The sequence below is a fragment of the Danio aesculapii genome, chromosome 3 (genome assembly GCF_903798145.1).
Source record: "Danio aesculapii chromosome 3, fDanAes4.1, whole genome shotgun sequence".
In the NCBI taxonomy this organism is placed as follows: domain Eukaryota; kingdom Metazoa; phylum Chordata; class Actinopteri; order Cypriniformes; family Danionidae; genus Danio; species Danio aesculapii.
Window position 1 is genome coordinate 61,147,111 of NC_079437.1, and position 12,194 is coordinate 61,159,304.

Genomic DNA, 12,194 nt, shown 5'->3' on the forward strand with positions numbered 1-12,194 from the left:
AAGTAACTATGAGTGCAAAATTATTTTATCAAAAAACAAAAACACAATTCTGCTTGTGTTTATAATGACTTTATTGTAGGACTACACTCAGTGACTGTCTTTGTAAGGTCGCGCCATCTAGTGGAAGGGTTAGGCTAAGACATCCACTCATGCTGGAAGTTTATTCATTCATTCTTTCATTCGGCTTAGTCCCTTTATTCATCAGGGGTCGCCACAGCGGAATGAACCGCCAGCATATGTTTTACGCAGCGGATGTCATTCCAGCCGCAACCCATACACTCTTTGCAGTACCTTGTTGAATCTCTGCCATGAAGGATTAAGACAGTTCTGAAGGAAAAAGAGGGTCCAACCCGGTACTAGTAAGGTGTACCTAATAAAATGGCCAGTAAGTGTGTGTGTGTGTGTGTGTGTGTGTGTGTGTATATATATATAGTATACTTATTTAAGTATTTTATATAAATATAATCATGAACTCTGAGTCAAAAGCAGATATACACAAGGAAATGGCATGAAGAAGTCTCTACTGAAAAAGAATATTTATTCTTTTCTTCGTTCCCGTAAAAGTGCATCAGATTTTACAGTAAGCAAAATTCATATTTAAGACAGGAGACACAACCGCTACATTCACAGTCATTGCTTTGACAGTGTGCTGCATGGGAGGAAACTTCTCATAAGCATCATGAGTATAAAAATTATTTATAGTAAGATGAAAATGGGAGGTCTTGGGAAAAGTTGTTCCTTCGGAGCAAGAGGTGTTGTTGGTCAGAAGCAATTTATGCCTTAACCAAGGCAGCGAACTCTGTTAGAAACAAAACAAGGAGATGAATGTTCAGTCAAAATATACACTATACATTAGGTGCACTATATTTTCATGCTGTATTGATGCAGAATTAATTCAAACAGCCCAGTTACGCCTTACACCACATGATTAAAGAATACTATCCTTAAGAAGGACATCTCTAAATGTAAGTACTCTTGACACATGTAAAGCCTGCAGCCCACAACAGATCTGGAAAGCTATTGCGTATCATATTTAACCTATAGCTTACTATCAATATGATGTTATTTTGCTCACATGGATAATTACATGATGTGTCCGTCAGCCGAATGCTGCACTGCTGGTCATGATTTCGAGGATTGGAAAGATCAGATCAGTTCATCCAGATATTTTAATCTGATTCACGAATTGTTTGAAGAAGCAAATTAGCCAGAGATCAGTTATCAAGATTAAAAGATCCAGGATCTGTCTAATCATCTAAGATCGTTTAAGTGAAGTATGACTAAAAGACTCCTGTTCTTGTGTTCTTGTGGCATAAATTATTCCATTTCTGTCACAACGTTAACAAAAAGTTTTGTTTAAGTTAAAGTATGAAGTAGATTTGATTATAAATAGTGCTGTCAAATCTGAAACAGGGAATCGCTCGAGCAATTTGAGTTCCAAATTTAAACTTGATATCACAAAAATGGTTCATGTGAGATTTTGTTTAGCTGCAGTATCAAAAAGAGCCACTGGGGGCACCCACACTACACTACCCTCCATTCATAAAAAAACCCCCACGTCTGACACATTATCAAAAACAGGGCTTATTATTAAATAAAATATTTGCTTATAAAATAGTTCTGTAAAATTCGAAACATGACACCAAACATGGAATGCGGATGCCCGCGTTACAAATGTGAACGTTATATCACCAAATTTGGCGGATTTTGTTTATCGGCTATAGAAAAATTATCACCGGGGGGCGCTACATCCTTTATTTTTGATGAAATCTCCATTCACAAACTAATAATTGTCTATTATCACAAACAGTGGCCACTCCTCGAGTCTCACAGCTTTGTGTTTGGTCAAGATTAGAAAAATATTTGATTATAAAAGAGTGCTGCAAAATTTAAAACGTGAAACTAATCATCTATTTGTGTTTCAAATCCGAACGTTAAATCACAAAAATTGAGGTTCCTGTGAGATTTTGTTGATCTGCTATACCCAAAAAGAGCCACCGGGGGACACCCACGCTACATTTCAATTATTTTTTTAAGTAAATAAAGTAATTTTTTAAGTAATTTTTATCATAAATAAATAAACAAACTGTCTGTAATATTATCAAATATGGAATCTCCAGTCTCGGAGCTTTGCGTTTTGACAATATTATAAAATATTTGATTGTAAAATAGCACTATAAAACTTTGCACCGAACATGAAACACAATTAACCACAGGGGTATTCCAAATTTGAACTTTTTATTACAAAAATGGTTGATTCGCTATACCAAGAATATCCACAGGGGGCACTCACACTACATCTTTTTTTGATGAATCCTTCATTCACAAATTATAGAACTTTTTAGACCTTTGTGCTTTATGATAAAAAGAAAATATTTGATTATAAAATAGTGGTAATATCGTAAAACATGACCCGCCGAAAGGATTTAGTACTTAATCTCTTTTCCTTTTTTTGGCCATGTTATCAGTTTAGTATTGATATAATCATATTTAATTTAAATATTGTATTGAAGTCAAAATTTTGGTATCGTGACAACACTAGTACATTACAGATTTCATTCATTCATTTTCTTTTCGGCTTAGTCCCTTTATTAATCAGGGGTCGCCACAGCAGAATGAACCGCCAACTTATCCAGCACATGTTTTACGCCCTTTCAGCTGCAACCCATCACTGGGAAACATTACTGATTTTAAGACATTAAAATCAGTATGAATAAGATGAAAGACTGATTGTCTTTGTTTGCAATGCTAAAACATCGGCAAGATGTCTTAAAGTACAGTTACCAATTTTAAAATCTCTTGACATAATTTTAATCTTCGCACTTTTCAAAACATTTAACGGGATAGTTCACCCAAAATGTATTTAGCATTTACTCTCCCTCAAGTTATTCATTTTTTTCCTCAGTTGAACACTAAAAAAGATGTTTTGAAGAATGCTAAAAAGCTTTAACCATTTAATTCCATAGTGTTTGTTTTCCCTACTATGGAAGTCAATGGGTACAGGTTTACAACATTCTTCAAAATATCTTCTTTTGTGTTCAACAGAAAAAAAGTAAAGGGTGACAAAATTTTCACTTTTGGCTAAACTATCCCTTTTAAAAAATACTCATTTTGCAAGTAACAAGCTGCTAATGGTCTAATCCGATTCAATGATGTATGCTAAGCTAAGCTAAAAGTGCTCCCTCCAGACCTGAAGATCAGATAAATGGATAGAAACTCAACTCTAGGGGAGCTGTCCAAATGTCCAAACAGCAGTGGAGTGTTCATTTAAAGGTCTCGTGAAGTGCTTTGAAATGTGCATTTTTTTATTCAATGTTTGACCTAATCTCAACTGAAAAACGAAGAGAGGGTGGGGCATAGAGTAGCTCCTCCTCTTTAAAAAAACAGCCAATAGCGTTTGCTTTATCACAGCGAGAGTGATTGAGCTCAAGTGCATCAAGCGAGCATCAAATGAAAAGAAGGGGGCGGGGCATGTCAGACAGAGAGCTTTTGATTGGTCAGAAGATTTGATGAGAAACTGAGGTATAAGGGAGACGGCAAAAAAAATTGTTGATCCATTTAGGTGGATCTGTTTTGTAGCACGCTAGCTAATCGATAACCTTAAAACGAACAGACTAAAACTTACATCTACAATTGTTTATTTTAATTTCTCGAGACCTTTTCAGGCGAGATTCTACAAATTGAGGACTGACCATCAATCCCGATCTTGCCGTCTCCATCAGAGTCTCCAGCCTTCAGGAAAGTCTTGGTCTCGCCGTCCGTCAGTGCTCTGGCATTAGCCTTGAAGTTCTGCAGGAACAGCCTGCACACACACTTCATCATGAGAACACACACACACACACACTTCACAGATTTACATTGAAATGTGCCTCTTACTTGAGCTCCTCCTCCTCAATGAAGCCACTCTTGTCCTGATCAATGATTGCGAAGGCCTTCTTGACCTCATCGGCGGACTTGCTGGCCAGACCGACCTTTGCGAAGAAAGCCTTGTGGTTGAAGGAGTCAGCAGCTGCGGTGACACACAAGACGGATAAACACACACACTCACACACTCTTCTTGTGGGGACTGTTATTATTTCTGTGACCCTGAGAGTTTAGAATAGAATTTCAAGACAGATGCTGCATCCCAATTTGCATACTATACACCCTAAATAATGTTCGAACATGGCATTAGTGTGTCCCAAACTGTAGTATGCTGAAAAGAGGACAACAATGGTTGCTGGATTGTCGACTATTTTTAAAGTGTAGAACTGTTGTTGCTAGAGGGGATACAGCTGCAGCCGGAAGTTCACGAAAATTATTTAGTCTATTAGATAATCCATTAATTGTATTTTTATTAACGTCTACCTAAACCCCACCATCACAGTAATGTAAAAACAGTAATTAAACCGAGAGTACTTGATATTATTTAATACATTACCCATTAATTGTATTTTATTAATGTCTATCCCTACCCCAATCCTAAACCCAACCATCACAATAATGTAAAAACAGTAATTATACTGTGTATTATACATATTAATTATTAAATTACCCATTAAATTGTATTTTATTAACATCTACCCCACCCCAACTTTAAACCCAACCATTACAGTAATGTAAAAACAGTACTTATACCAAAGTATTATTTATATTATTTATTAATTTCCCATTCAGTTGTATTTTATTAACGTCTACTGCTACCCCAACCCTCACAGTAATGTAAAAATATGAATTATTGTTGTCACAAAAATCCATAGCTGTATCCCTTCTAGACCTTACTGAATGGAACCGTCCATACTCTAACAACCGCTACTATTACCCACAACACATTGCACAAACTACAAACATGGCGGACGCGCGAGACCAACCGTCAAGTTATACTTATACCAAAGTATAAAGTTGTATTTTATTAACGTCTACAACTACCCCAACCCTCACAGTAATGTAAAAATATGAATTATTATTGTACAGTGTCACAAAAATCCATAGCTGTATCCCTTCTAGATCTTACTGAATGGAACCGTCCTTACTCCAACCACGGTTAGTTGCTAGATCGGATACGTTTGTGGCCGGAAATTAAAGAGAATTATTTATATTATTTATTAATTTCCCATTTATTGTATTTTATTAATGTCTACCGCTACCTCAACCCTCACAGTAATGTAAAAATACGAATTATTATTGTACAGTGTCACAAAAATCTATAGCTGTATCCCTTCTAGACCTTACTGAATGGAACCGTCCTTTCTCCAACAACCGCTACTATTACCCACAATACATTCGGCGTTGAATTTGAATTCGATTAAAACTACAAACTCGGCAGGAAAAGTGTAAACAAACTACAAACATGGCGGACGTGGAACCGTCAAGTGGAGAGGCTTCGGTAAAGTTGTTTCACTGACTATTAGTTAATATCTAGCCGACTGGGAAATATTTAAATCATGTTTTCTGTGTTATATATCAAAAATAGAAAACATAATTAAATTGCTGCGTCCCAATTCACATACTATCCATTCTAAATAGTATTTGAAAATATAACTAGTGTGTCCCAAACTGTAGTATGTTGATAAGAGTGCGCCAAAGGTTCCCAGATGGTCTTTTCCGGTTGAAATTAAAAGTGTAGAAGCGTCCATACTCTAACCGCTAATATTACCCACAATACATTGCACAGTGGATGTGAATTTGATTAGAACTACAAACATGGCGGACGGGCGAGATTAAGCGTCATATACAGTATAGACGAATTGGAACACAGCAAAAGTTCTAAAATTGGCCAATTGCTTATTTGATTGGCCGCTTGGTGTGTCGTCATGTAAAGTAAAACGGAAAATTTAATTAAATTGCTGCATCCCAATTCGTATACTATCCACCCTAAATAGTACTAGTATGTCTCAAACTGTAGTATGCTGAAAAGATTAAATTGGTCTACTATTTTTGGTAGAAATTGGAAGAGTGAAGAGTGCGCCAAAGGTTCCCAGATGGTTTATTCCGGTAGAAATTAGAAGTGTAGAACTATCCGTAATCTAACTACTAATATTACCCACAATGCATTGCACATTGGACGTGAATTCCATTAGAACTACAAGCATGGCGGACGGTGCAAGAGTTCTAAAATTGGCGACTCTTCTTATTTGAAGCTTGATGTGTCGTCATGCAAACTAAAATGGAAAATTCAGTTCAATGAACACTTCTCACAAGCGGGTTATGACGTCAGGTCATCAGCTTCTTAAATCTTTGAAAGTTTTGAACAACTAAAAATAAAGAGCAAAAAATCCAGATGTAATGTAAAGCGTTTCTCACCCTTGCATGCCTCCAGTGCTGCAGAGATGTCAGCGTCGTTCAGGACTCCGGCGAATGCCATCTTTAGCTGAATCAATCAACATTAAACAGAACATAAGTGGATTATACACTATAAACAACATGCAGTTTTCTGTATTTTGTGATGGATGTTTTTATTTTTCCTTGTTTATTTCTGCTTTTGAATTGCATTATGGGAGCTTGATGTTTCTTTGAAAGGTTTGAAGAAGTGGCCTTTGTTGACATTTTTAACAGTGTAAAGTGCTGTTTTGTCTGTGTTGGTGTTGTATATTACACTACAAACACCTTGTAATAAACATTATCTGTTATTTTACAGACTTATTTCTCTAGATATTATATTTCAAATGACTAAAATGTCAATAAAAGTCGCTTTGTTAAACTTTAGAGTTGAATTTTCAACATCAAAAGTGGACAGAGAAGAGATCAACATCCCATAATGCAATTAACAACCGCATATAAACAGAAAATAATTCAATTCATCTTTATTTCTCTAGCGCTTTTACAATGTAGATTGTGTCAAAGTGACTTAACATAGACGTTCTAGTAAGTTGAGAGTGTGTCAGTCCAGTTTTCAGTTCAGTTTAGTTCAGTGTGGTTTAATTAAAAGTCCCAAAACACACAAAATACAGAACAAACTGTTCATTAACAGATATTTTTTACAGCAATAGATAGATAGAAAGACAAAAAGACTGTGCAAAATATCTCAAAAATAATATATAGAGAGAAATAAGTGTGTAAAACAAATGAAAATGTTCTGGCAGTTTATTACCAGGTGTTTGTAGTGTAATATACAACACCAATCCAGACAATAGAGCACTGCAAACCATTACAAATGTTCAGAAAAGTCACTTGTTACACCTTTACATGGTTAAAAGTTGTTGGAAGAAAGATCAAGATCCCATAATGCAACTCAGAAGCAGAAATAAAGAGGGAAAAATAAAAACATCCATCACAAAATACTGAAAACTGATCATTCATGGATATTTCTTACAGTGTAGATGCACATTTACTACATTTTTAATACCGTAGTTCATTTGTTCATGCAATCATTCCAAACATGCTCACATATCCTGTAAAAGACCCCCAAAACTCCCATCTCTCCTGAACTGACTTACAAGAATCTTAAAGTGACAGTTCACCCCCTGATGAAAATTTGCTCACTATTTATTGTGTTTCCAAACATTTACAAGTGGATTTCTTCAGGTGAACTTTAAAAGAAGATGATTTGAAGAATGCTGAAAACCTGTAACCATTGACTTTTATAGTAGGAAAAACAAATACAGGCTTTCAGCATTGCTCAAAATGTCTTCTTTAGTGTCACTACATGATGACAGGACTGTCATTTTTGCGTGAGCTGCCCCTTTAAGTCCTTTTTGTCTCGTTTATAGTCCAAATATCTAAAAATTCTGAAATCAAGAAGCATTTTTTTAGATGAGCAAACAATATAGTGTTGTTTTCAGATATAATGAGTCAAAATTAAGTGAGTTTTTAGTTAAAACAGGTAAAATAATCTCGATTTAGCTTTGAAATCAGGTTATTTAGCTTGTTTTAACTAAAACTGACTCCATTTTGACTCATTATTACTGAAAACAACACTATATTTGTTGCTCATCTAGAAAATGCTTCTTGATTTATTTAAATTTGTAGATATTTGGACTAGAAACGAGACAGAAACTCTAAGAAAAGCAGAGTAGGAGGAACAAATTCTGGCTTTCAGCATTGTTCAAAGTATCTTCTTTAGTGTCCGGCAGAGGAAAGGCTGACGAAATGATGACAGGACTGACATTTTTGTGTGAACTACCCCTTTAAGTCCTGAAGTGTCCAGTGTGTGACCTTGAGGTCCTCTTAAAATAAACACACAGCACAAATAAATACATCCACTGCAAAAAAATACCTTCTGACTGAGAGATTTGGTCTCATTTCTAATATGACTCGGTCCAAATATCTAAAAATCCTTAAATCAAGAAGCATTTTCTAGATGAGCAACAAATATAGTGTTGTTTTCAGTAATAATGAGTCAAAATGAAGTCAGTTTTTCCTTAAAACATGCAAAATAATCTTGTTTTAGCTTTGAAATCAGGTTATTTAGCTTGTTTTAACTAAAACTGACTTCATTTTGACTCATTATTACTGAAAACAACACTATATATGTTGCTCATCTAGAAAATGCTTCTTGATTTAATTAAATTTGTAGATATTTGGACTAGAAACGAGACAGAAACTTTAAGAAAAGCAGAGTAGGAGGAACAAATACTGGCTTTCAGCATTGTTCAAAGTATCTTCTTTAGTGTCCGGCAGAGGAAAGGCTGACTAAATGATGACAGGACTGACATTTTTGTGTGAACTACCCCTTTAAGTCCTGAAGTGTCCACACTGAAAAAAATTATTCAAAGATGATTCTTTGGATTTACTCAATATGTTTTTACGTTAAGGGGTTGTAAACAATCTATTTGGGCTGAATTTAAACAAACAAATGAAGTTGAACATTATTAAATTGAATTTGTTTGTTTAAATTTTCAACAAAATAGTTTGCAACAGTTTTGCATGCAACACTTTTTTCAGTGCAGTGTGTGACCTTGAGGTCCTCTTAAAATAAACACAGCACAAATAAACACATCCACTGCAAAAAAAAAAAGCCCTTCTGACTGAGAGTTTTGGTCTGGTTTCTAATATGACTCGGTCCAAATATCTAAAAATCCTTAAATCAAGAAGCATTTTCTAGATGAGCAACAAATATAGTGTTGTTTTCAGTAATAATGAGTCAAAATGAAGTCAGTTTTTAGTTAAAATAATCTTGTTTTAGCTTTGAAATCAGGTTATTTAGCTTATTTTAACTAAAACTGACTCCATTTTGACTCATTATTACTGAAAACAACACTATATAGTTTGCTCGTCTAGAAAATGCTTCCTGATTTAATTAAATTGGTAGATATTTGGACTAGAAACAAGACAGAAACTCTAAGAAAAGCAGAGTAGGAGGAATAAATACTGGCTTTCAGCATTGTTCAAAGTATCTTCTTTAGTGTCCGGCAGAAGAAAGGCTGACTAAATGATGACAGGACTGACAAGTCCTGAAGTGTCCAGTGTGTGACCTTGAGGTCCTCTTAAAATAAACACACAGCACAAATAAACACATCCACTGCAAAAAAAGCCTTTCTTACTGAGAGTTTTTGGTCTGGTTTCTAGTGCAAACATCTAAAATAAATTAAATCAGGAAGCATTTTCTAGACGAGCAACAAATATAGTGTTGTTTTCAGAGATAATGAGTCAAAATACAGTCAGTTTTTAGTTAAAACATGCAAAATAATCTTGATTTAGCTTTGAAATCAGCTTATTTAGCTTGTTTTAACTAAAACTGACTGTATTTTGACTCATTATTACTGAAAACAGCACTATATTTGTTGCTCATCTTGAAAATGCTTCTTGATTTATTTAAATTTGCAGATATTTGGACTAAAGCGAGACAGAAACTCTTAAGTTAAGCAGTTTTTGCAGTGTTGGGATTTGGGATGCAAACACTTAACTTGAGGATGTGTTTCTAAAGCCTCCTCGGTCACACACAGATCGGGCGTCCCGTGCAGACTCACCTCTGTTGTGTCTTTTGTCGCTGAAGGGTTTCAGGAAGACTGGAGCTGTGGACTGCAGTGGGCTCTGACCCGCCGGGCTCCCCTTATATACCTTCAGCCGCTCCAAATATGAATCATAATGTAATCGACACCCTCAGACGCTGGACAACTGCCCTCACACACACACACACTTGGAATCACACACTCACAAACACTTACATGGATTCACACACACACACTCATGCACTCACACAAAGACACACACACACACTCTCATGGAATCACACACTCATTGAATCACAGAAATAAACACACACACACACACACACACATGGATTCACATACACTCATTGAATCACACAAATACACACACACACACACACACACACGCTCATTGAATTACACAAATCAACACACACACACACATGGATTCACACACACTCACTCATGGACTCACACAAACACACACACATTGAATCACACCGACACACACACAATCATGGCCTCACACACACACACACTCATATAATCAAACAAACACACACACAGACAGGCGCACACACACACTTGTGGATTCACACACACACACATACTCACTTATGGAATCACATGCACACTCATAGACGCAAACACACACACACATACACACACACACTCATGGACTCACACTAATGGAATCATACAAACACACACACACTCATGAACTCACACAAACACACACACACACTCACACTCATGAACTCACACACACACTCATGGAATCAAACAAACACGCACACAGACAGGCGCACACACTCACAATCATGGACTCATACACACTCAAGGAATCACAAAAACAAAACACACACACACACACACACTCATGGAATTACAAAAACAAAACACACACACACACACTCATGAAATCACAAACAAAAACACACACTTATGGACTCACACACACACACACTCATGGAATCATACAAACACACGCATTTATGGACTCTCTCACACACACACACACACACACACACACAAATACACAAACACACACACTCATGGAATCCCAAAAACAAACACACACACACACATGGAATCACAAACAAAAACACACACTTGTGGACTCACACACAAATACACACTCACACTCATGGAATCACACAAACACACACCACACACTCATGGATTCACTCACACACACACACATACTCATGGAATCACACACACACACACACACACACACACACACACACACACTCATAGACTAACACACACACACACACACACTCTCATGGACTTACACAAACACACACACACACATGGAGACAAACACAGGCACACACTTATAGACTCACACAAACACGCACGCACATACTCATGGACACACACGCGCACACAGGGTCACACACAAGCACGCGAACACACAAACGCACACATGGTCTCACACAAACACAAAGACATACTCAAGGACTCACAAACACAAACAGACACACCAATGGAAACACACTCACTAAAACACACACAGACACATGAACTCACACGCAAACACACACAAACACACACTCATAGACTCATACACACTCATGGACACACACACGCACAGATTCGTGGACTCACACAAACACACAGACACACACTCATAAAATCATAAACACACACACACACATGGACTCACATAAGCACACACACACACACATGGTCTCACACACACACACACACACACACACTCATGTACTCACATATGCACAGACACACACACAGTCATGATAATGTAATTGACACCCTCGCCCGCTGGACATTTGCCCTCACATACACACACACACGCACAAACACACACACACACTCACACACACACACACACACACACACTGTCCTATATTTATCGTCAAACTGAAGATGCTTAAAAGGTGCGTTAGAAAAAAACCTCCATCCTCCACCACTATGCTAATAATACACTCGTGCTGAGAGCGCATGGACACACACACACACAGCGCTGTGGTTTAAGAGCACTTCAGGAAGGAAAGCACAGTTCTGTGTGTCTGCTTCAGTCTATAGAGACTCTGACTCTGGTTAACGTGTGTTTCTGTCCATACTGCATTCATTTAGCGTTCAGGTATGTGCTATATCAGGACTGTTGTTTACATCTGCGCTGTTTTGTCTTGTCAGTATGGGAATAGGTCAAAATTAAATAGTTTTAGCGATTGACTAGTCTTCATTGATAATTAAAGGTGCTGTGTGTACGTTTTGGACTCCTATAAAGCATGGAAATACCATCATATGATTGCAGAAACATGCTAAGTGAACATTTATGTTGATCTGAAAAACAAAGTCAGATATTCTGTGGGAACG

The 12,194-nt window shown here is 36.8% G+C and overlaps 1 protein-coding gene across 1 annotated transcript; it reads right to left on the reverse strand.

Moving 5' to 3' along the window:
- Positions 1–521: 521 nt before the first annotated feature.
- On the reverse strand, positions 522–9,997 carry pvalb4 (parvalbumin 4). The gene is made up of 5 exons (XM_056454397.1): positions 9,888–9,997; positions 6,283–6,349; positions 3,877–4,009; positions 3,693–3,802; positions 522–799 (listed from the first exon to the last, which is right to left on the reverse strand). The coding sequence occupies exons 2-5, from the start codon at positions 6,341–6,343 to the stop codon at positions 774–776; spliced, it is 330 nt and encodes a 109-aa protein (XP_056310372.1). The 5' UTR covers positions 6,344–6,349; positions 9,888–9,997; the 3' UTR covers positions 522–773.
- Between the last annotated feature and the right edge of the window lie 2,197 nt (positions 9,998–12,194).